Source organism: Chenopodium album, chromosome 1 (genome assembly GCF_948465745.1).
Source record: "Chenopodium album chromosome 1, dcCheAlbu1.1, whole genome shotgun sequence".
Classification (NCBI taxonomy): Eukaryota; Viridiplantae; Streptophyta; class Magnoliopsida; order Caryophyllales; family Amaranthaceae; genus Chenopodium; species Chenopodium album.
This window is the reverse complement of record NC_137834.1, coordinates 83,972,996-83,999,583: the sequence shown is the minus strand read 5'-3', so window position 1 is coordinate 83,999,583 and position 26,588 is coordinate 83,972,996. Positions and strand designations below refer to the sequence as shown.

Below are 26,588 nucleotides of genomic sequence, written 5' to 3'. Positions count from 1 at the left end.
GATAAATTGCAGGTTACTCAAGATTTACTCTATCAAAACTTGACTGAGATCAACTCAGTCAAAACTCAACCCTATAAACGGGAATCAACTCGGACTCAAAACATTAGCAGGTTGAGTCAAATTACCCAAACGTGAACTTAACTTGCATCATAAGCACCCCCTCTCCTCCTCTCCTATTCCTTTCTGAATTCCTACCTTCCATACGAGCTGGCATTGACAAATCTATCCAATCAATTACACAGAAAATATTTGGTCTTGACATTTATTTTCTTTGCCACTGCACGTAGTAGCTTTGTACTAGGCAAGTGTTCCAAATAGCAACTCTGGTTTTACTTTTGAGCTTCTCAGACAGTATACGGTTGTAGACTTGTAGTGATACAGCAACTGTCAATCGTCTTAAAAAATAGAAACGAAAGAAAGCCAAAAATAGATAACAAAATACAGGAAGGAAAATGTAAGCTAGAGTGAAAATTTATGATATCTACACTAAAATGAACCAATGACATCAAAGAATTGAAGATGTCATAAAATCTCAAGATTTTGATTGAAATTACCATTCAGTAAAAATGATCCGTTAGTTATGAACCTTTCCAAAACCAATAATATACTCCGAAGCTAACATAGCCGCAGGGCAGCAAAAAAAAGCTCCCTGATACACACCACTACACAGCACAAACGCTCTGACAATCGATTGGTTGAACAACCCTGCCAATCATATGGTAACACAAGTCCCAACACTCTATTTGAGACATCATATCACGAATCTACTAAATACACCCTGAATCACACTATTATCTAAGTCATTTACATGTATATGTCAACTCACAAGCGAGATTACTGCAGACCTAGGTCAAAAGAGCTCACCCAACCCCTTAGATTGAGCATGCTCCAAATTAAAACCTGTCAACGAAAATTGTAATTTAATAGATAATTAGATATATAACATATGAGTAAAATCATACCTTGTAAATGCATGTAAACACAAAGGGAATAGTTATTTGAACCAGAAAAGAAAAGACACATACTGTGCATGTAAATGCCACCATCCAGAACACAGAAGACTTGAGCATAACCACAGGAGCAGTTGATAGAACCAACTGTTCATGATTTCTGCTTGGACTTTGACCGTGTTCTTCTCTCCGGCACAATTTCTGAACTATCTAATTTGGCGTTTGAAGGATCCTCCTTCTCAAGCTTTGTTATCTCAGTAGCATCTTCCTCCTGCATGACAAAGGGCACCAAAGCCATCAAGCAATTAGTAACTTTTTTCCTCTGTTTTACTTTTCAATAGGCACAAAGCAATGTAGCAAAAAGCAAGGTAAAAATGTCCACACTAAAGAAATACAACTAGAAACAGAAAATAGAAGGCATTGCATTGCTTTTTTTATACAGACAAATGTCTCAAACCTGCTACAAATAGATGCCAAAGTCAAATACGCAGTGAATTTCTTGAACACAAAAGGCAATTATCTGCTAAAGTAATGAATGATGAGCACAAATTAAACTTAAGTTACCTCATGAACCTGCTTTGCCTCTCCAATATCCTCCATTATAAGGACTTCCTGTACCACAGTTTGCTTCTGAATGACACACCTGAATGCTTCATTCTCTACCAGTACAGATTTATCACAGTCAATTTGCTTGGCGTGATGATAAGATTTGCCAGATTCAGTCATTTCTGGGGAGACTTCAGAATTTTCTTCACCTTCATCAACTTCATTCTCTTTACTTGTATATTGTGTCGACGAACTGATGATGAATTGATCATTAACAGCACTCGGTTGCTTGAATTCCATGCTATACATAGAAGGCAAAATTTTATAACATAATCAGCATCTAACTATCATTTAACACACAAAATCTATAAAATAAAGTAGGTTTTACAAGAAAATTTCTGTTCCTTTAAAGGGAAAGTAGCTAAAATGGCAAAGAGCATATACCAATGAGGATTACTGTCAGGAGCATCAGAGAGATGCTGCCGCCTCTTCTTATTAGCTTTCGCATCATTCAAAAGCACAGCATCATTTCCAGGAACAAAGTCATCAACTCTTCTTTTTCGCCCAGCACTTGCTGCAGGAGGGACAGAGCTTTCATGCACATCTTTTGTTGCTTCCAGATCTGTTAAACCTTCATCCACAGAAGGAACTTCATGAATCACTTTTGGCTCTTCTGAAGCAGTTCGAGGAGTCTGGTCTGCACTTTCTGTAGGCACTCCCTGTTGTGATTTGTCATCAGTGCTCATTAATTCTTTTGCCGAAATTCCTGAGTTTCTTTCCTCACACTCCATGTTCAAAGATGATTCCCTGTGCTTCAATGGAACATGGTCAGGTGAAGGTTTGAATATCAACGTAGCACATTTTTTCAACCAGGAAACAGTAGAGCTAGGTGGTGAATCACCCCCAGTATCTAGCCCATCTTCCACAGCTGTGACTTTCTGATTTGGTTCCATAGAAGGAACGCGTAAACGTACTTCAGGGGTTGACTCTGTACAGATTTGCTTTCTGGGAGACACTACAAGTCTATCACTATCGACTTTCACATCCTCTAGTTTCTTAAGTTGTTCCATCTGAGAAGATATCTCTTCCCTATCTGCATGCAGCAATTCCCTCTGCTCCTTTAGTTTAAGTCGTTGCATCTGAAGCTCTTCAATCAGACTCTGTATCTCTACCCAAGCCTTGTCTCTCTGCTCGCGGTCCAATTTGATTTCTAACTTCTCAGCTTCAAGCTTCTTCAACGCTAAAGCAACACGTTCTTGTTCCATAATCAGATCTTCCTTCAAAGACCTAATATACTGAAGCTCTCTCTTTTTCTCTTCTTCAAAGGCACTCTCCTTCTCTTTTAAGTAGCTTTCAATATCTCCACGCCTTTTATTGATACAATCCTCCAACTCTCTCTTCTGACATTCAACCTCCAGCAAGAAATCTGCACGTTCTTGCTGAAATTTGGTGAACCACTCAGAACGTTCTCGCTGACTCTCGCACCGGAATGCTTCTCGATCGAGAGAAAGTGATTCTAGATCCCGTTTGTATTGCTCACGCAAAGCCTCTTTCTCCAAATTTAGGCTATCACGTTCATCTTTGAGAAACTTGGAAATCACCAGTCTCTCCCCAGCTATGCGTTCTTCTTCCCTTCGCAGTTCCTCCCTCTTTTCATCAATAACCTCCCACTCCGTCTCGAATTTTGCCTTCTCGACCTTCAATCTCTCAGCTTCAGCCTCAAGTTGCAGATTCTGAGCTCTGATTGAATCGATCTCCTCTTTCAGTTTTGTTTCTAAAATGAGAAGCTCACTTGATTCACTCTTCATGAGATCCAACCTTTTTTCCGCATCCGCTATATGATTTTTCTTCTCTTCTAAATCAAGCAGAGACTTCTCAAGGTCAATCTTTGCATTATCAATCTCTTCCCTCTCTTTTAGTAAAGAATTTTTCATTATCTCAACCTCATTCACAGAGTTGTGAAGAATACTCTCCTTCTCTTCCAGAACTCTTATCTTCTCCGTTAAATCTTTACCCTTATCAGCTATCACCCTTGCTTGCACCTCCAAATCTTGCTCCTTCTCTAAAATAATATCCTCCCGCTGCTTAAGATCCAACTCACGCAACTCCCAGGCCCTCCCTTTTGTCTCAATATCTTCTTCAGCCAGTTTCTGTTTCACCACCAACTCTGCTTCAAATTCCTCCTTTCTTTGTCTCAAATCAATCTCCTGTTTAGCAATGAGTTTTTGGACTTCAATCTGCATGATACAAATACCAACCTCATCAGATGAAATGCATCTCACCGTTGAATTTTACATACTAATCTCAACAACAGCAAAACCAATAGGAAGATAGCAAATTACCTGTTCCTTGCTTGCAAGGTTTTCTAGTGAAAGAAGCATATCTTGCTCTTTCTTGTTTAATAATACCTCCTTTTCAATGACAGCCTGCAAGCACAGAAAACTATGAATAACATATAGCCCACTAAATCAATAATACAAGTATAATTAACCATAAGGCAAACAGTCAAAAAAATGCAATGACCTTCTCTCGTTCAGAAAGGGAAGCTGCATTTAGCTCCAAACTGGACTTTTGCTCCATTAATTTCTTCCATTCGGCAGCAATATTCTCTTTCTGATCCTCCAGCTCTTTCTCAGTCCTTCTCAGTGCTTGGGACCTACCAAGGATATCAGCTTCCCTCTGATTTAGCAAAGCTTGACCATCAAGCAGCTTATTCTGTGATTCACTTAAAACTTTCTGCCTCTCCACCAGTGATTGCCTTTCATGCATAATTTCTTTCTCCTTGGCATCACAACTAGCATAGAAATATGACAGAACTTTCAGTTGCTTCTCCACAAAAGACAGCTCAAAAGATGAGCTACTCCCTATAGATATGAATAAGAGCTAACTCGTACATACGAAGTACATTGCAGGTAAACTTTAAGCATAATACACTTTTTTATTTTTTCCTAAACAAAGTTTAGAGGCAAGGCTGGCAAAGTATGGGAAAAAGCGTATATCCCAAACCTACACAAGCCACACTCTCAAAAAAAAAAAGGTAAAGCAGACAAGATCATGAACACCCTTTAAAAAGAGGAGCTCCTTTAAGGCAGTTCATAAACCAACAAAAAAAAAAAAAATCTAAATATATATACTTGCACGAAAAAAAGGTCTGAACCTCAAGGCCTACTTAGCATAAAACAAGAACCAACAATATACTTTTCTTAACAGTTTTACATTTAATGTTACTATTTTAGTATTCTCTCTATATTAACATCTGTTGCAAGTAGCAACAAAATAGTAGTTGAATTGTGCATTAATGTACAGAATATAAACGAACCATAAATGCAGCCAACCTGATTTAATACTAAATTTGAAACCAGGACAATTAAGTAAAAATGAAGAAGGTAGATAATATCGCTGGATTTTCCTAAAGGTAAACTCCACTAGTTTTGAGTAACTAAAAAATAATTAGGAATCTAGGATACAAGACTTTAAGTAACACATTTTATTATGATGATCATGATAGGAGGTATAGTGATGGCAGAATATTTTCATTCAGAAAAAGCACGGACTTTGGGACAGATCCTCACATACAGAACTAGGTATACTATCAAACATAACTTCAAGTTGAACGACTTTCTTTTCCAAATAATAGCCTACAGTAATTCATATTGCGGAACCAAAATGAATTTAGGGAAGACGGTAAATTTGTGTAGTAATACTTATAGGCAAAATGGTAATAAATTTTTTATAAAACAAAAGGCCTTACTCAGATTTAAAAGCTGCCATTCTACGGCGAAGATCATCTTCACGAGATTCAACCTCCTGAAGTTTTCTTCCTGCAGCTCGTTCACTACGCCTTGCTTCATCTCGCAAAGATTCAGCAGAGTGTAGCTTTGCCTCAGCCTCAGCATACTTTTTCTGAGCATCTTCAAACATACTGTGAGCTTCAGCAATTTTACTCTCTGCTGCAACCTTCACTTCAGCACATTCAGTGCGCATTTCATGCAAGGCTTTTTCAATCTGCAGGGAGGATGATAGAGCCTTTTTAGCATATGAATTAGTATATACAGGAAAACAATAGAAGTGACAAACTTACATTTGCCACGCATTCCTTTTCCACTCCCAAGGCCTTCTTGAGGTTATCTTCTCGCCTCTTTGCTTCAGCTAAAGCCGATGATAATGCAGCTTGATTGCGCATATGATTTACTTCAGCTGAATCCGCAGATAATCTAACTTCGTCATGCTTAGAAGCATAATCCTTCTTTTCCAAAATAAGAAGGCCCATGTTGTGTTGAAGCTCATAAACCTAAATGGAGTTGCTCATATCAGGCCTTCTAAACATATAAAATAAAATAGAAATTTAACAGAATGCCACCAGCCACATAAGTTTCCTGTTCCTTATGTAGCTGTCATCTTCTAACCATGCCCTATATTCCTCTGATCAGCGTCACCAGTTTATCAACTTTACTAATTTGAAGCTCTAATTAAATTGATTTCTCTTTCAATCCTTTATCACAGATATGGTTCTAGTCTTCAATGAACAGGAGGAATTTCTTCGTCAAGCTATTCACTCTATATTGGATTAAGCCTTTAACTTGGCATCACAGTGTAAATTATGATTTCTCTCAATAGGTACAATGGTAAAAAATTAGCACATTGAAATTATAGCGTTTTCAATTCCAACTCATAACATCATAGATTGGATCATTGGAGTTAACAGTCGATCATGTTGCCTACGCTTCATGATATATGGGCCGGATAACTACTCTCTCCTGGTCTATCTCGCTAGGTTTCCTCTCAATAACTCAAGTGTAACAAATTCAAATTCTCAAGAAAAAGAATACGAGCCAATAAAACATAGTTACTGTCCTAAAATTCCCTTCTAAACACATTCTCCAAATTTATCTTCATTCATACTATTGGTATTTAACAAATATCGCTGCATAACTACTAACTAGTCAAATCTTTTAACAAATTACTTCATTGAAAATTAGTAATATCTAATTTTCTTAATTGTTTTTCAATTAAAATATTCCCTCCCAACAAGTAATGAAGTAATAGACCACAATTTTCATTTAGATAGTTACAAATTAAAAATCAACTTTCTAATATTAGATAGTTTGTTAAGTTTAACTTGTGGCAAGGTAAAGACACCCAAAAAGACGGATAATTATGAAATTCCTATAAATTTCATAAAAATGGCTTTCAATCAATGCAACCTATCATTTAGGGACGGAGTAAGTAATTTAAAAGAATGGGATGGCTCGGTTGGTACTACCTCGAAAACTCGTTATTCGACATACACTCAACAATAACTACATAACCCGGAACATAAACCTTGCAAAAACTCACCAACCCAGAAATAATCTAGAGGAAGAAAATTGGACTCGATAACACATTAAAGTTCTATGAAACACAAATATTCAAAATGTCCAATTTGATAAAGTTGGCATGCAACCCAAGTAACAAGATTCTCATACCAAAATTTACTCAACCAATTAATACGAGTAAATAATTAAATTAAAAATCAGAACTTCCTACCAAACATTTGATAACACATAACATAACCCAGATCCAAAAATTACAAAAAAAAAAAAAACCAAAAAAAAAGAAAAAAATGTCAGAATTAAAGCACATTCAAATACTAACACTAGCACTTAGCAAAAAATTAATAAATTGGACCGACAAAATATTAATAACATAAAATTAATTATATAAAAAAAAAGTGGCAAACCTCAGCTTCAAGTTTGGCTATATAAGCGATAAGAGCAGCTTTATCACGACGACGAATAGAATCTTCATCAAACCCAGAATCTCGAAGACGCTTCCAGATCCCTTCATCGGAAAAAGCAGAATTCCGGCCATTAGTCGCCGGAGAAGAAACATCTAGAATCCTTGATCCCGGCGTAATAGTAATCGCCCTCAAATTGACCGGCGAAGGAGTCGCCGGAATCCGGGGACTCGCCATTGAAAAATTCCAAACCCTAGAAAAGATTCCTTCTACTATACTACTTGAGTTTCTCTCTCTAGAAGTTTCTCTCTCCTGAGTGTTTTTCTTTACTTTATTGAAGAAGATGATGATGATTTTGAACAGGGAGGAGAGAGAGAGAGAATGGTTTTGCTTTTTCTTGGGTTTAGTTTTAGGGTAGAGGGGAAAACGGCGTCGTATTAGGGGAGGGTGTTTTTGATTTTTATTTAACCCCGCCTTTTGGAACATGTAAACATGTTTAGTGGTTGGATAATTTGATTTTTGAAATGATTTGAATGGGATTAGTGGAGGGTTTAGTGGGTAATTAAAAAGTGTTGACTTGAATTATATGGTGTAATTAATTAATTATTAGAAAGGATTATTTTATGTCCAGGTATTGTGAATTTAATTAAGCTGGTTTTGGAAACTTTGTTGTACACTTATGGAGAGTGATCTGGAATTTGCCTTTTTTTTTTTTTTTTTTTTGAGGCAATATTTTTCTCTTCTCTCTCCGTATATTTTTTGTCATTTTGAATTTTAATTTACTCCCTTGTTATCTTAAAAAATCAATTTGCTCATTGTGAGCTCATACGCATAAAGACTTTCAAATTTAGATTTTATATTTATGCATGAAAATGTAAGAAATAATTTTTTATAGGTGCGATCCAAAATGTGATTTTTGTAAAGAAATTAGGATAGATAAAATAGAATCATTCAAAAAAATTAAAGGAATCAAGCAAGAAATTACCTTAATAAGTCATTTTAAAAACCTCAATAATTGAGGCTATTATTTAGGAGGGATGAGAGATTAGAGTTGGGATACTAGTTGACATTCTACATTGTTATTACCTTCTTAATGCATATGATCAAGAATACATGGGACTAATGAGAGTATGGGACATATACACTCTATAGACCAGTGATTAACGTTTTGAACAAAATTAAAACACTATCAGGAAAAAAATAGGTGATAAAAAGATTTGATCCTTAAATCACTAATCAAAGTGATTTTGCAATTCACCATCTTAGCTAAAGTCAACCTGTGTTTGAAAAATGCAAAAAATAAATAACATATTTAATTAAATTTATTAAAGGTACATTTAGGTACGTCGCTTTAGTGGTACATAGTGGTACGTGTCATTTACTATAGAATTTTCGAACATCCATACCATCAACCGTTGTTTTTGACAGCTAAAGCATACACACTATTAATCGGTAGCTACTCTCTACTCTTAAATCTACCAACTACTCTATCGCCGCTACCACTGCTTTTGTCGAACAGGGCAAAAATCTTTAGATTCGGGGGACTTTCATTGTATAGATACAATCACTTTATGCAAAATTCAAGTTGCAAAACGAATTTAGTTAAAATCTATTGTAGTAGTACTATAGGTCATCAGGTCTTTCAGGCTTCAGACTAAAGAAGAGTCTTTGGGTTTAAAATAAAGGCTTGGCTCACCACACTTCCAATATAGCATTTAGCATAAACTTGTATTCAGTTACTAAAACGTTTGTCAATATGTTAAAGTAATTAGATGCTTGTTTAACAAGCTTGTACATTTATGACATTATCACTAATCACAAACAATTCTTGACTAAGTCTCTAGAACATTCACAGTATACTGATACATCAATTAACAATCATTAGAATGTCCAAGACTTGGTATATTTGGAGGCAAATCTGTATTCAATGCTTTTTACAAAGCATGAATTACTAATACATCATACGAAGTACTATGTTACGAGTGTGACAGAAGCCAAGAGAAAGGACTGGTACGTGTTAAAGTGGTGCGAGTTTTTTTCAGGATGTTACGTAAATTCTACAATAATTACATACTGAAAGCAGAGCCCTTCCCTTGGTTGTAGTCATCAATCCAACTTTTAATCAATCGAATCTCAGATGTCCTTTGTTGGACCAGCCAATCAGGATCATTTGGAGTTGAAGCTCGCAAATCTAGGTGATGTGCACCTGATACACAATTTAAATATGATAAGAGTAAGATTACTTATACAGAACCAAGATAAACTATAAATCTATGTGTTGAGCATCAGCAGACATAGGTGATATCAGTAAAAATCATGTTCATTTAGACTGTATTGCTGAAACTCAGAAAATTCATTAGACAAAACACAGCTATAAGAATGTAACTAATCTACAATGTAAGTCTCAAAAGGTGAAAGTAATCGATTACGAGTAGAATACAAAGGAAACATGCTACCTTCTTCTGTGACAAGGGCAATCAGTGATTCTGAGACATTTTGCAGAACGCTGAAGGGGAGTTGAGAATAATGATCATCAGATTGGAAAATGTCGAGAAACTTATGTTCATATTACTGCTGTAAACTGTAATGGTCTTACCTGCCACCACTCCACGGATCCAATAGTCCATTTGAAAAAATTATGTTACTCCCACTGTTTTTCCAGGTAGTCTTAAAATCCTTCACAATGTGAATAACAGGCATCACTTATACAGCCACATGAAGCTACCATGCCGTATAATAAAAGCAATGATTCACCAGCACAAGAAATACTATGAAGGCAACAATACACATCAATTTAAATATAATTAATTGAGTATTGATTTCCATTTCAATTCCATCAAGTCCTTGAAGCAGTTATAAAAACAAATTTTGTTTTCCAAGAAAGCCATTTGTAGCAGCAGAACTTGTTAGTTAGTGACAATGTAATAAATATACCAATCAATCAAACATACTACGTATATCAGACACTGTCTGGTAGGGTGGCTAGAAACTATCGGTTAACATAAATAAAAAATAGTAATAGCGCTCACAAATATGTCCACTCAGCTCAGTCAGCTAGTTGTTTAACTTACAGTCCTGTTTATAAATAGAAGAACACAGAACTTAACATGGCAAAGAACCAACTTATCCATGCTAAATTGTGTTAAACAAGCTTAAAATGCTATAACTTGTGTTAACTTGTACTAGTCAGACCGAAGCCTTTCCAGAATCTAATCTTGCAAACAAGATCAAATACTACCTCTATTCCATTTTAATTGCCCCATGTTCCATTTTGTGGTATCCTAATTTACTTGCCCTATTTCCATTTTAAGAAACTGTCTATATTTTTCTTTGAGTTGAGTCCACACCCACCCATTTTTCCCCTCTACAAGGGAGTACATAAAGAAATGCATTTGAAAAGGGGTACATATGCATATAATATCTCTGAAGAAGTGGGATATGAACAGTTCCTCCGTAAAGATGTAAGGAATCATAACAAATACTCTTGACATAAGATTTGTACATTAAAAAAATTATTATATATTTTGCAGTCATAAAGAGATCAAAAGGAATCTTACATGTCCACCGAATTCTGTAGTAATCCATCTGAATCGTGGCTTGACTCCATATGATCTCATGCAGCGTTCTTCTTCATAAGTTTTATTGAAGCTAAATATAGGAAACATGCTTTTTTCAGGATCGCTAGACATTGGCATTACCATTTCTGTACACGCCTACAAACAGGAAGCACACTGATAATTTATATATGTATTGATTGCACATTATGCCTGATTGAACATCGTTTGAACTTTTTTTTTCATTAACTAATTTTCCCTCTTTTGCAATTTTTCTTATAAAAAGTACAAAATATAAGAGGATTCAGCACCTGCCATTGCCAACCACTCATTCCATGAGGATCATCATCCAGTTTGAAGCAGTCAACAGCCCCAGTGTAGTTATAATAAACACTTACTCCATAAAATATGCGATCTAGAACACTGGTACCGTCAGCAGCACTGTCTATCCTTTTGCAAACCTAAGAAGCAAAATATTACAAGTAAATTACTGCAGCAACTATTACAAGCATGTCAAGCATAAGCGATTACCAGATGTATGCTCACAAAGCAATAGAAATTTCATGTCAAGCCTTCATATAAATTGAAAGAGAGAAGGTATACTGCTAAGCGATTACCAGATTTATGCTCACAATTTGAAAAATGTTCTCTCAGAAACAGATGTCTGACTATATTGAGTTATTGACAATTAGGAAATGAGGCTTCATACATTTAGACATGCCAGCAGCAGGATGCATACTAGGTGATGGTTGCTCTTGTTCTTAGTTATTACTAAAAGGATTTCATGGAAGTCAAATACGGAGTAGAAATACTGCCAAGTGCACTTGCATGTAAAACTAAGCACAAAATCAAAAGGATTTCATGGAAGTCACTTACGGAGTAGAAATACTGCTAAGCGCACTTGCATGTAAAACTAAGCACAAATTTAGGATTTAATAAGTCATTAAAACCAAGTTGAAGACAAAGCAAACATCCCACACTACACACATAATAGGACCAAAATATTTGTCAGAACCCTATATCTTCCTCAGTCCAAACAAATTAAGGAATTTCTTTTATCTGGTTGAGTAAAAGGCTTTTAGCCTAATACGGGTAATAGCATACATGCATAGATTATACACATCAGTGGTCCATCAACAAAAGTCAGAACTAACACCACAAAATTCCAGCATTAAATTAGCTAGCATTTATAGTGCTTAAAATTTTCTGCCCCAAAGAAAAATAGTGAAGGACTATCTAGTTTGTCAATAAATTTCTTAAAGTTCAAATATAACATTCAAATATAAATTTCTTAAAGTTCAAATATAACATATTTATTCATCAAAAGCAATGAGTGTCTATTTTAAGTAAAAATACTACTAATAGCCACTGATTAGCAAGTAACACTTCAGAGACTTGGTGCTCAGGACCACATTAATTGTTGTCACATTGGGTTGGCAAAATCTTAGAGGTTCAAAAATGGAACTGATTAAGTTGGAAATTAACAGAAATATTAAATTACAGCTTACCTTGAACATGAAAGACAGATTCCTTTGTCAGTATGCATTTTTGATAATCACAAAAAATAAGAAAACCCCAAGCTATAAGTTGAACTTTTGAAGACATGAAGAAAATGGGCTACATAATGGAGAGATAGAGATAGAGAGAGAGAGAGAGAGAGAGAGAGAGAGAGAATGCAGCCGACTAACCTCTCTTATTGGATGTCCAGGCAAAGGCATCAAGAAGTCTGAAGGATAAGGGTAATCTACCATGGCTAGATAACTATAGGCTGATGATAACCAGTCAGAAAGATCTTGACTGGTCTTCAGTGCCCTATTTCAGATTACATAAGTAGAACACGAATAAGCAAAGAACTAAAATTTATCTCTATAAGTGGATAAGGACATTCAAAAAAAAAAAAACTTGTATTACCCACAAAGATGGAATGTTTTGGTAAGCTGGTTTAGGCCATCTGCATTCTCACCCATAGATTGCAACTCACCCCATGACTCCTTTATTGTATTGAAACAGTTGATACTTTCACGCTGTAGAGAGAGTAAATTGCATCAAACATAAGGTTCATGCTATTAAGTACCTAATAACCTAAATATTGAGAGAGGAAATGGCTACAGAGTACGGACTCTAAAATCGTTGGAGACTATGTTATAAAATGTCTCCGGTGGCACAATATCTTCAAATTGAAGTATTGGTGCTGAAGAAGCAAGAGCACCAACTGTGAGATGTGGATACTTGAGCCTCATCCATGCAGCTAACACTGTTACATTCATTCATATATTAATATAAGTATAATAAATGCCTAACTTTTATGTTTTGGCCGACACTAGAAGTAAATTGTTGAAATTCTAACTAAAACACAGAAAACTAATGCAAATTTAGAGAAAAGAAAGGGACCAGCATCATACTTCCTCCATAAGATCCACCAAACAATACCACAGGACAACCCTCAGCGGACAAATTTTGCTTTAATTCCCGGAGCAACACAGCATAATCAGCAATTGCTTGTTCTGCTGTGAGATATGATAAGGTAGAGCTATTTCTATATGCTTCCTCTTTGCTTCCATAAGGCATTGATTCTCCATAATAACGATGCTGCCATATATAAAGTTTCAATCATTGATTAACACTGATCACATCAATCTTCAGAAAAGAACATCAGTACATATTTTAATGCAATTTTCAATCATAAAGAATACGATTATCTGCTTCAACCTGGGAAGACTGTTCATACAGAATTACGAACTCATAAGTAAGCAAGTACAGCTAGTCTTTGATCAAAACCTCCAATTCCTTGAACATTTTGACATAATACATGGCAACAATATATAAGACACATATGTGCAAAAGGAAATTAGGAATTATCTAATTTGTGTTACAAGCCAATGAGCTACTAAGTAATAATCAATCCAAATTTGATATGCAACAGGAAGAGCAGTAACAAAAATCAACTCAAAGACATAAAGAATCATGTTCTGCCTATATTTAATCTCAATTTAACTCTTGTTTTGTATGATCTCATACGAATAATTCAAGACATGGTCACAAGTGTTTGTGTCATTCTACCTGCAAACATTTATGACCATTTATCTCCAATAACAACTACAAGTTTCCCTCATCCGAAATTCAATAATCATGTTGACAGTGTTATGTTTAACTAAAAATGTGACAACTAAATTTGAAAGGAACGAGCATGTGTCTTTTACTACTCCGTACTTTCCCAAAGTAGCGATTATCACTATTGCATTGGTATTCAAGTCTCACAACTACGAAATAACTTACATCAGTACTGTAAATTGTCAAATACTAGTAATACTTCAACATTACAAGTGAGGATAAATAATATGGACCAGAAATAGTAATGCTACTTCATTTTGTTGATTTCATCATCAAGAATTACAATTCAATATTAAGAACATGATATATGCAGGTAAAATAATACGGAGTACTATTATCAATTTATTACATATATCATTATCCAACAAAAACGACAAAAATCCAGATTTAACCCCACAGTTAGGTTGAGAAAACAAATTCAAAACCAAGAATTAATAACAACTAATTCCAATTCATCACTACACAAAATAGTCAAAATCATAAATAGATAAGCCAAAGGAGAGAGAAAATACTTCAGGGAAGAGAAGCATGGCACCAAAACGAGGCGCAATTTCCCAAATAAACCCAGAATTAGAAGCAAACCATTCAATATCACCTTCATTACCACAATACATAAAGATTGGACCTTTACGCTGAGCTCCAACCCAGTTATCAGTATTAATTAGATAACGTTGTGAAAAATTCCCAGAATTTTGGAAACTAAAATGATCAAGTTGTTGAGTAAAATACTGGGTTTTATATTTGTATGATGATAATTTATTGGGTTTTTTGGCATATTTTCCCAAGAATAGGGGAGCTGATTGAGTGAAAGTGATGATACAGAGGAGGAGGAGAAGGATGAAGTGTTGTCGGAAAGTTGCCATTTTTGGTGGTGTTGGGGTGGGTTGTGTGGTGGTGGTGGGGTTTTTTTTTACAGTGGTTGGATGATGGAGTTATTTATAGAAAGGTAAAAAGTTGGGGTGAAGTCAATGTCTAAATAAAGAAAGAAGCGTTAAGCAACTTCCTTGGTTATTGGTAGAATCCTTTTTTGTCATTGGAAATAAATATACTTTTGGGGTTGTTTTTTGAGAAATCCTCTTTAGGTTAATTATTCACAAATAATTTTGAAAAAAATTAAAATTAAAAAAAAAAAAATCCTACCAGCCACAACCTGCCCCACCGGCGAGGCCCAACACCCATGGTCGGTGGCAACCCCTACACCCTCCCTACACTTCTGGCAACTGCCCACCCCTACTTTCAGTGGCCCCATTCCCTTCTCCCCCTCCCACTCCCCCACCCCGATTCCCATCCCCACTCCCCCACCAAAATCCTACACCCTCTAGCCTCCTCCTCCTCGAAAATGCCCCCTCCCTGACCGAAATGACCCCCCTCCCTTGTTACTAGCCACTCAAGACCAGGCCACCTAGAAAACTAGTTTGGAAATTTTACTTTAAGGCAATATGAGGTTTAAGATTAAATGCATTTATTTGCCCGACCTTACCAAGTTTGACCCAATACCGGCCAAGCGATCATTTGTTTCGGCAAAAGTCAACCTTGACTCAACTTTGATCACCTTTAACAGTCTAATATTTCATACAAGATACTTGGTGCAATTTAGAATAAAGAGTAAATTTGGCTGAAATTATAAAGGATTGGCCAAATTTATGAGAAACAAGTACATAATGTGACAAAAAGTGAATGTAATGAGCAATGGCGGAACCAGAAATTTTACTTGGTGGGGGTGGGGGGGAGATCATACCATTGACTTGCATGCACATGAGTGAGCTAAACTGCAAATTGAGCTAGTTGATCTAACTACCGAACATTGTTACAAACACATATTAGCTAGTTGATCATACCATTGCCTACCTCATCCCTTGATTTCGTCCCTATTAGTGAGACGGTAGTTAAATTGCTTACCAATCACTCAATTACCATATAGCTTGTATACTCTTTATTGTAGTTTTGGGCTATGTAGTGCTAAGTTTGCTTATAGCATCCCATTTGCTTTGTTATCAAATAAAAATAGTTTGTCAATATGATTACATGTTTCTTTTTGTATTGCTATTTCTTTATAAGGACACATGTTAAGCCGAATCCAACAGACATTTAGAAATTTGCACTATTCTCATTAAGATTCAAGTTTATAGTGTTTAAGTATGTCAAAATAATTTGTTGTTACAGATTAAATACCAAAGAATACTAAATTGGTACAACGGTTTTCAAATTGTATTAGATTAAAAAAAAAAATTTAAAAATTGAATTCCAATTTAACTTTATACGGAATATTTTATAATTGGAAATTTTTAGATTTAATCCAACGACCCACTTTTAAACGTTAGAATTTAAATTCGCCTAAAATCTTATTGTTCTTAAATATTTGAATTTTAACCATAAATATTGTTTTTTTTTTTTGTCAAAAAAACAAAAGCAGGTGGGCATATCATAAGGAAATAAAGAAATTTATTTCTTCAAAAAAAAAAAAAATTGGTATATCATAACTTTTAATCAAATAGTATAAAAAAATTATTGTTGAGAATCGAGTTTTTCCCTCCTTTTAATATTTTGTAAGCATATATGATACAAAAGTTATATATAATAACTAGCATAGTGCCCATGCGATGCACGGATTATAAATTTAATCAAATTATTAAACCCGTAGGAAAAATAAAAATAAAAACAAAGGTAATTCATTTACTATTAAAGGACTTGTACTAATGGTCAATAAAAAAAAATTAAAGGAACGTTATTTGAATAGTATTTTATGTTATTTGAATTTCTTTTAATTTTTTATAATGTTATTTTATTAATTGAAAAATAATTGAATAATACTCCACATAGCTATATAAGAAGTGGACTAATTTATTTATATCTCCCGTTGAGAAAAAACTAAAATTTTCTTATCATACCATCCGCATCAGTAGCTACAATCAATCTAATATATACATGTTTTATTTACCCGTCGCACTCATTAAATCTATAGACACAATAATAACCTTATATTTGACCTACCAGAACATATATTTTCCTAAGTTAAGCATTGTGCCAAAAACTAAATATTATATAATAGTCATATATAACCAACAGCTGATTAAATATAGTATACGACACAAATACTTCGTATATAGGTATGGATACTGATAATTTTATATAAATAAAATATACGGAGTATATATTACTAAGATTTATCCCTACCTTAATTATAAAATGGTTAACAAAACTCTTATAATAGTGCATGGACATTTATACATCTAAAAATGTTCTTTTTACATATATTTTCCCCCATTTAATTTTAAAAGCCTTAAAATTGTCTCTTGAATTCGCTAAATTGATTTAAAAGGTTATGTTTATTTCAATATTTAAAGCCATTTACTATTTTCATTTCCTTTTGTTTTAAATTTTCTATTTAGAATTTATTAGACTATTAGGTTTCAAGATCGAAGTCAATATCTTTTTACCGTACAATCACTAAATCAAAGTCACTCAACTAAAGTTTTGGACATTGCATAGCTACACAACATCCAACACATTTAATGATTACATGCAAATAATTTTAATAAAACTACGCATTTGATATAAGTTATTAAACAATTTAACTATATATACATTTTGATAGGTTTATATCTTTCAGATTAACAAAAATTTACAGATGTTATTATTATATTTTGAAAAAAAAATTTAGACTTTGGAGTTTTGTATAAGATAGATAAAGGAAAAGTTAATTCCCGTCATATATGCATTGAGTTTTGGGTGTTCTATCCGGTTCACCCTTTGGGCTAATCCAGATTTGAGGATCTGTTCTAGGCTATTAGGCTCCACTCCCCTTTCGATTGTTGTTGCAGGGGAGCTAACACATGTCCTCCCTACCAAGTGTAGTCTCAATCACCACTACACCAACAACCAAACACTTTGTATGGAGGACACGTGTTATAAAATATTATATTATTTGCATATACTTTTTTATATTATAAAAAATATTATATTATATACACATACTATTATAGTTAAAAGTATTATTATGTATATATCAACATAAATTATTGCACATAATTGTTGTATATCTAGTATAGTACATGAGCAATGCACGATTTTTAAATCAAAATGTTAGTTTTTCTACAAAAAATTCATAAGTAATAGCATTATTAATACGAATATTACAATTTAAAACACGAGTAATAGTTATAATACATTTTATATCTATCTATACCTTTTCCGTCAAATGTCTAATTCAATTTAACTTTTATTCTTCTTGTTTTGATTGGTTATTGGTTCAGTTTATTTTATTTTTTTTTTTTTTTAATGCAAGAAAAACAAAAGGTCATTGTAAAAGACATTGTATAGAAAATGAAAGGCCGATTAAAATTAAATTTATGTTCAAGATTATGTATTTTTTTCCAAGACAACATTTCGGCTCAGCATTCAGTATTTGTCAAAGAGCACAACAAACGATAAAAGTAATTTTTACACTATTTTGTATCTTTATCAAAAACTTTTGTATTCATCCGATTACTTGAATTGAATTTAGGATAATTTGTAGACTATTTTGGGTAACTTTTATCAATAAAGCATAAATAACTTTCATTCATTACAGGGTAGCTTTTATAATAGGTGCACAATATTTTATTGTACATCTGATTTTTTTAAAATGTTTGTATTGAGACGTCAAACTAAATTCTTATCGAATTTATTTAATTTTCATAAAAAAAAAATATTAGTCTTTCAAAATACGAAATATTTGTTTCCTTAATTATGTCACTTTAATCATATTGCTTCAAATTAGTTATTATTCTTTAACTTGACTATAAATAAAGATTGGAAAGACTTTATGGATTATTTGTAGTATTGGAAAGTATATATTTATTATAAAAAAATTAAATCAATATTTATGTTAGGAAATCCTTAAAATCTTATGCATGTATAGAAACTTGTTTTTATTGTTTGAAGTTTAACAAAAATAACTATGCTTGAATATGTAAACAGTAATTATATAGATATATTTAATACTTAAGATAAGCCAATGAGAGGGTGACATTTGTCATCCTCACATTGAGGCGCTTGTCTTTTAGTATAATATATAGATAGATAGATTATATCTGATTTGGAATATAGTTATTTTTATATTAAGCTTAACTGGATTCGGAAGAAAATGAAACTTACAAAATAAATTTGTCCAAAAGAACATGTAAGATACTCAATTTGGTAATGGACAACTAATTTAAGTTGAAATATTGAATTTATCAAAATTAAATCTTTCATTTCATAATTTCACATTCAACTTGGAGTATATTCACACCATCTCATCTTTACTCTCCTATATATGTAGGGGTGAGTACGGATCAGATATCCGATCCGAAATTGGTTTTCGAATCGGATATCCGAATCCGAAAATTCTTAAATTTGATATTTGATATCCGATCCGAAATTTTCGGATATCCGGATACCAATTTTTTTTTACCAATTGACATTATTTTACCATTTGAAAGAAAAATATCTTCAAAAAAAAAAAAAAAATTGAACGTAGTTTATATTGCTAATAAGTCGTATATTGAGCGTGTTTTTAGAGTTCATTTAGGTAGTTTTCAAGCTTGGATTAATTGTTCATATCTTATTTTAGCTTGTTTTGATTTGGTTGTGATCATGTTGTGCTTTTATGGGTAGTTTCGTTGTTTTTGATGTATTTCAGGATGAACGAGACTAATTTGGATGGTCACGAGAGTTTGTTAAGATGGAAGAGTGATGATACCCGTGTCCGCCCTGCCAGGGCAACATTGCCCTGGCAGCCAGGGCAAAGGAAGGAGAAGAGAAGAGCAAAGTAGTACATAGATGTATCTTACCCCCATCGCCCTGGAGGGCAACATTGCCCTGGCAGCCAGGGCGAAGAAGAAAAGAAGTGAATAATTCAACTCCCATCCGCCCGGACCGGGCGGGCAGAGTATTGTGCGAGGAGGCGAGTTTGTCTGTCGCGCCCGACCGGGCGGCTTTGCCCGGTCTGACCGGGCGGAGTTTTGCGAAGCGTATTTTTACTATTTTCGGGTTTCTTATTTTAAGGGTTATAAATACCCTTTGTAAATCCCGACTAAACATACTTAGTTATTATATTCTAGCTTTTAAACCTTCATTAGAACCCTAATATTCTCTCTAGATCTAGATTACATTTCACTTTCAAGTTTTAATCTTTATTCATCAACAATTGGTACTTTTCTTCATTCAAGCAATTGGTATTCATCTTTATTTCTTCTTTTACTTTTAATTACTTATTAATCATGTTTTCTTCATTGATTATTGTTTTTGCTTTCATTAATATGTGTGAGTAGTTTCTTTATTCCAAGATCTAGCGGAACCCGAATATGATTAATGCATGATTTAATTCTTTAAATTCTCTAATAATAATTGTAATTGATATGCTTAATTGATTATGCTTATGCCAATACTAGATTAGGGATAATTGGTAATGTTATTAATCCTTTGTTTTAATCGCAACGGGAGTTGGGTTTTGACGGATTTGAATAAATCAATTAAGGGTTTGAAGTTCATCACGGGAGTAGTTGAATGGATGATTAGGAAGTTAGAGTAATGTGCTTAAGGTCTTTAATTTACATGAATCCACGGAAGTAGGCTTGATTGTGATTAGAGAAGCCATTTATAACTCAGGAGAGACCATTGGTATTATTTATGGATTACTTTTCCTCTTTAATCAATTGAATTATGTGTTAGGGGTAGAACGACTATTGCATTAATTGTATTCGTGGTGATGCTTGATCTTGGATGTTTTTAGCATTGAATTGTCATATTGTTTAGATTTAATCGTTTTAATTAGTTTTTTAGATATTGATTCTTACTTATTTTATTTGGTTACTTGCTTAGTAATTGCTTGAGTCTATTTAATTAGTTGAATCATAGTCTCTTGGGATCCGACCCTTGCTTGCCCGTCTACATAGTAGTGGTCTAGTTAGGTTTATTTTTGTTAGGTACGCGACACGCCTATCAATTGCCTCAAGACATCAAAATTCATAAACAATTAACTTAGCAAAAATATATCATCAATTTATCTTACAAGATATATATTATTTAATAGCTAATTTGAGCATAATAAAGTTTTAAAACTATACTTTTATTCAAGAGAAATAAACCCCATATAATAGTATATACACATGCCAGTTTGTACAGCAATACCAAATTGAAGTATTAGTGTTCCATTTATTTTTCGATCTGACCAAATTTCAGTGAGGCGGAGCCGCAAACTTACGAAGTTGAGAACGACATGCCGTTGAGTTGCGGGTTGAGTGAGAACAACTAGTAAGGTGCTAATTGTAAGGACAAAGAAGCGATGATTGAGTGAGAAATTGATAAGCATGTCAATGGAGGAGATCTGCGAAAATGAGAGACTAAAACTTACAAGAGAGAGAAAGTTATAGGTTGATGATAGAGAAGATGAGAGAGAAAGTTAGAGGTTTAGAGAGGTGGGTGGAGGCGGGTATGAGGGATTTATATTGAGGGTCTCAAACTTTAGGGTTTGGTATGTGTTATAACATGTACTGTAAAAATGATAAAGTATAATAAGTAATTTCTTTGGATATCGGATATTTTTTTCGGATATCGGATATCCGAAATCCAAATTTTGGATATCCGATACCCGATCCAATATCCGATATTTTCGGATCGGATATCATTTTCGGATCAGATGCGGATCGGATCATCGGATTTTCGGATTTTCAGATAGTTTTGCTCAGCCTTATATATATGTATAAGTTAGATCAATACTATTAAAGGGTTAATGTTGAAAAATATTAATAAGTGATTGTAAATACAGTAATTTACAATATTTTTGTAGATAGTATTCAAATGTCCCAAAATAAATGACACAATCAAAATTTGCATACATGACGATGCGCTAGCTTAACATTACTTTTACATTAGTAAAATTAATGAAAATTATAGAAAAAGTTTAAGGTATGTTATGAAAATTTATAACAACACCTATCTAACGTGTTAGTTATGTGTTAGTCATTCTGGAACATAGAGTAGTTCGAATAATGTGTTGGCGAAAATTTCTATTAAAAATCGAAATTAATAATATATTTCGTAGATTTTTGTAAATAACTCCATTGTGACGTTTGGAATATGAAAGTTGTTCCGCAACAAGAGCTATTAGCATTTGACTTATAGTTTTGTAAGTCGAGTAACAATTTCAAGTGATGCTTTAATTACTTTGAGAATGTATGCAATGTATTTGGTTCTGTTGATTGGTTTTCAATCTTTCCAAAAATGATGGGAAGACTTATTTATAGGCATCTAAACCCTAAGGCTATAAATTTCTTATTACTAACATCTCCTAACTTCTTTTAATGGAGGCTTCTACACATAACTTTTTTTTATATTATTCTTAAGGAGGTTTCTACACAGTTTCATCATAATATACGTAGTATAAATATCATTCCTCTACACATCTCTATTTAAAACATTTCACACAAGAACACTTTAGTGTCTTCCGAAGCACGGGCACTACACTATAATATACAAACTCTAAAACTAGAAAATACGACATCACCATCGTGTTTCTTAGCCCAAACTACAATGGTCCCTTATGTTTGAGCCCATTCAGAGTTCATTTGAACCTCTAAATGACCCATTATTAGGCTATTTTTCTAAACATTGTGCTTTTATTTATAACTAGTATAGTGGTGATAAGTAATTTTTCCATATTTCTTTTATATATTTTGTTGTTGATATCATTTTAAAATGACTTGGCTTGCTTTTAAATTTGGTATATATATATTAAATAAACATGTACATAGTCTCTCTCTCTTTTTTTTTTTTTTTTTTCTTTTTTATAATGTTTATATTTATTGTTGAATTATAATATTTACTACAATGTTATGTAAAATTTTCTAAAATGATGGCTAGACAAAATATATTTAAGGTTTCATAATCTATTGAGCTTATATGTTCAGAGTGGAAGCTTAAAAAATGTATATAATTAGCTATCAATATCTAATATTGTTGTATATTGAAAAGATTCAAAAGATAGTAATGAGTATACAACAATATTGATGTCAAAGTCAAGTTTCGTATTTTTAGTTTTCACTACGTGAAAAAATGAAAATGGCACCGGTTCAAACCCGACCTAAGGCACCGGTTTGAACCGGTGCCAATGTGGGGGTGCCAATTACCCCCCTTTTTGGCACTGGTTCAAAACCGATGCCATAAACAGGTTTTGGCACCGGTTTACCGGTGCCAAAAATACTCAAAAACAATATTATCCCTCCTTTAACCAGTGCCAAAAATGTCCAAATTTTTTTTGTTTTTGTTTTTGTTTTTTTTTTCACTTAACAATTAAATCACCTGAAAAAAAAATAACATCACAATATAAATTGAATTGGTTTCAATATAATCCAAAATTTACAATATATAATCAAATCCAAAATTACAATATAGATCAATTACAACTAACATATAAATAAATAAAAAAAATTACATTATAAATCATAAAAAAATTACAATATACTCGTAAATCAACAAAGAAAATTACAATATGAACATATATCAATATTCTTGCATCTGTACCTACACCAATTAAAACAGAAAAAAAAATCAATTGGTAAAAATAAGCTCAAGAAAAATAAAAATAAAAAACCCAGAAATTCAATCCAAACAATTCAAACCCTGAAAAAAAAAAGCATTATTTCAAACCAAGGAAAAAAAAAACAGAAATTAAAATTGAAATTAAAAAAATATCAAAATCGAAAAAAAAACCCAAAATTGAAATCGAAAAAAAAAACCAAATCGAAAACAAAATCCCAGAAAACCCAAAAAACCAAAATCAAAAACAAAATCCCAGAAATCGAAAACAAAAACCGAAATCAAAATCAAAATCAAAATTGAAACCCAAAAAACCAAAATCAAAAACAAAATCCAGAAATTGAAAAAAAAAACAAAATCAAAAACCAAAATCAAAATTGAAACCCAAAAAACCAAAATCGAAAAAAAAATCCCAGAAATCGGAAAAAAAAAAACAAAATTGAAAAAAAAAACCAAAATCGAAAAAAAAAACAAATTCGAAAAAAAACCAAATCCGAAAAATTTGAATCGAAAAAAAAAACAATTAAAATAAAAAAAAATCCCAAAAATCGAAAAAAAAAACCAAAATAAAAAAAAAACCAAATCCGAAAATAAAATCAAAATCGAAAAAAAAAACAATTAAAATCAAAAAACAAAAAAAAACAGAAATCGGAAAAAAAAAAAAACCAAAATCGAAAATAAAAAATCAAAATCGAAAAAAAAAACCAAATCCGAAAAAAAAAACCAAAATCGAAAAATTTGAATTGAAAAAAAAAACAATTAAAAAAAAAAAAAACAGAACTTGGAAACAAAAACCCAGAAATTGTTGTTGATGTTGATGCCGGTGGGAATGGAGGTGGTGCTCGAACTTTGTGGTGGTGGTGGCGGATGTTGTTGTGGCGGCTGTTGTTGCGGGGGCGGCTTTGGTTGCTGCAGATCTAAGGGGAGTGGAGATCGAAGGGAGATGAAAGAAGAACTAAGAGAGAGAGAGAGAGAGAGGAGATCGAAGGGAGATGAAGAAGAACGTAGAGAGAGAGAGGAGAGAGAAGGGAAAGGAGAGAGAGGGAGAGGAGAGAGAAGGAGAGGAGAGGAAATGCGGAATGGAGGCGGAGAGAGGAAAGTTATTAGGGTATAATAAATGATCCGGTTTTTTTTTTTAATGTTGGACCGGTTAAGTGGCACAGGTTCAAACCGGTACCCTTTGTATTTTTGGCACCGGTTTGAGCTGAACTGGTGCCATTACTCTTGGTCTAAAATCCCGCCCATTTTTAGGGCGGTTTTTGCCATCGGTTTGGTCTGAACCGGTGCCATTTGGGGGTTGTCTTTTTGTATTTTTCTACTAGTGTTTAAACCTGCTTAATCCTAAAATCTAACAAGTAAAAGGAAAGGGCAAAAAAAAAATTAAATAAATAATTTGGAGGGAAAATTTTTAATGATAGCTTGACACGTAGGACATTTTAAGGAATTGATGACATCAGCACGTTTTGTTTTAATATTTTTTGAAAAAGATATATTGCATTACTAGATTATATCCGTGCGATGCACGGATTTTAAAAATTATTGAAATGAAATAGCTTATTTCTATTATTTATTTTCTCGTATATACTTATAAGTTAAATCATAAAAGATATGCAACTATCATCATAAATTACATGAGTAACAAAATATAAAAATGTAAGCCAATTTCTAGATATCAATTATTTATTCCAACCAAAAATAAAATTTATTTATTTATTTATTGACACAGTCAAAAGATTGAAATGAAATGATTAAAAAAAAAAATTCAATTCCTTAAAAAAAAAAACAAAACAAAATATATATGACATCATAAGGGCATTTGGCGGGAAAAATTTTCATGAGAAAGTGACACATATACATTTGAGAGAGAGAATGATGTCAGCAGATTTCTGTTTTAGTAATAGTTAATAGATTATTGTTTTTTTTTTACTTAAACTTTACGTGATTTTATTTATTTTACATAAACTTGTCAATTTTCAAATTTTAGATGTTGTTTGTTGTGAATATATTTTGATTATTTTAATACAAATATTCTACCTTATTTTATTAAAATTAAACCTTTGTTATTTTGAATCACCTTGTGTTTAACTTAATTTCAATTCTACTTAAAAATTGTGTTATATTTTTATATAATTAAGCTCTATGTTATTTTAGTTTGCTTAAAAACTAACATTGTGTAATTTTGGATTGAACCTTATGTTATTTTATTAACATATAATATTTTACAAAACATTGTGTTATTTTTTTATATTAATCCTTATATAGTATGGATGTATGGTTTAAACACTGTACTCGTATTATTTTGCTGTTTCATGACTTTTTTTTTTTATATATATGTATAAAACGCTGCGTTTAGATCCCTCACGTACGGTACTCATGTAGTATTACGCATGGGCAACCTGCTATGTTGTTGCCCTCATGGCCTTATGATATCTCTTAACTTACAATGCTACCCTCATGCCCAATGACCCATTCGACATCCCTAATGATAAGTTGATAACAATGGTCTTCTTTTAAGCTAAGGATACTTCTATTCACCTGCTTTTCTCTTATCTAAACTTATCTTATCTGAACTTATTTTAGTTGTTATGAATCCGGTATCAACTTATCATTAGACCTAAAATAAGCTTATTAACTTAGCCTTTTAGACCTAAAATAAGTGAAAATAAGGTGAATAGAACATGCACGACCTTAACAGGTATTGTATTTGCATCTAAATCTTAGAATCCGGTACCAGAGTAATTATGAATCTATATGATGGAGTCCCAACTCCCAAGTATAATAGTCATAATTCCATTCCAACAATTGAATTATTCATACCTAACTTTGGTATGGGACTGGACAGGGCCGGCTCGGAGGGGTAGGCCTCGAGTGTGAGTGCCTAGGGCCCATGCCAGAAAGAGGTAAAAAAAAAAAAACAATTATTTGTATAGTTGTAGACTTTTACTCTATAGTTTTAACTCATTAGAAAAAAGCTACTTTTTAAAAGGATAACTAGTGTTCGGCCCGGGCATTGCTCCAAGTGTTACTTTGAGTATTTTTATAATTATTATTATTAAAGAGCTTGTAAAAAATTTTTTATTAGAAAATTATAATATTACAATAACAATAATAAATAGTTTTGAATAATTTTTGCTTTTATTTCTAATATGTATT

At 33.0% G+C, this 26,588-nt stretch overlaps 2 protein-coding genes across 3 annotated transcripts; both read right to left on the bottom strand.

Annotated features, from left to right (window-relative positions):
• Nucleotides 1–464: 464 nt before the first annotated feature.
• Nucleotides 465–7,604, bottom strand: LOC145559230 (protein CROWDED NUCLEI 4-like). Of its 2 annotated transcripts, none has more exons than XM_081620679.1 (9): nucleotides 7,216–7,604; nucleotides 5,578–5,778; nucleotides 5,248–5,501; nucleotides 4,020–4,290; nucleotides 3,839–3,922; nucleotides 1,941–3,733; nucleotides 1,515–1,797; nucleotides 1,026–1,221; nucleotides 465–900 (listed from the first exon to the last, which is right to left on the bottom strand). In XM_081620679.1, the coding sequence occupies exons 1-8, from the start codon at nucleotides 7,447–7,449 to the stop codon at nucleotides 1,102–1,104; spliced, it is 3,240 nt and encodes a 1,079-aa protein (XP_081476805.1). In that variant the 5' UTR covers nucleotides 7,450–7,604; the 3' UTR covers nucleotides 465–900; nucleotides 1,026–1,101. The 2 variants fall into 2 exon arrangements, with proteins under 2 accessions (XP_081476805.1, XP_081476797.1); XM_081620671.1 differs by having other exon boundaries at nucleotides 5,578–5,787; nucleotides 7,216–7,603.
• Nucleotides 7,605–8,915: 1,311 nt separating this feature from the next.
• LOC145623460 (uncharacterized) lies at nucleotides 8,916–14,902 on the bottom strand. The gene is made up of 10 exons (XM_081676487.1): nucleotides 14,390–14,902; nucleotides 13,169–13,355; nucleotides 12,887–13,020; nucleotides 12,678–12,790; nucleotides 12,455–12,578; nucleotides 11,078–11,227; nucleotides 10,770–10,925; nucleotides 9,809–9,888; nucleotides 9,669–9,718; nucleotides 8,916–9,418 (listed from the first exon to the last, which is right to left on the bottom strand). Exons 1-10 carry the CDS (start codon nucleotides 14,738–14,740, stop codon nucleotides 9,279–9,281), a joined length of 1,485 nt encoding a protein of 494 aa, XP_081532613.1. The 5' UTR covers nucleotides 14,741–14,902; the 3' UTR covers nucleotides 8,916–9,278.
• Between the last annotated feature and the right edge of the window lie 11,686 nt (nucleotides 14,903–26,588).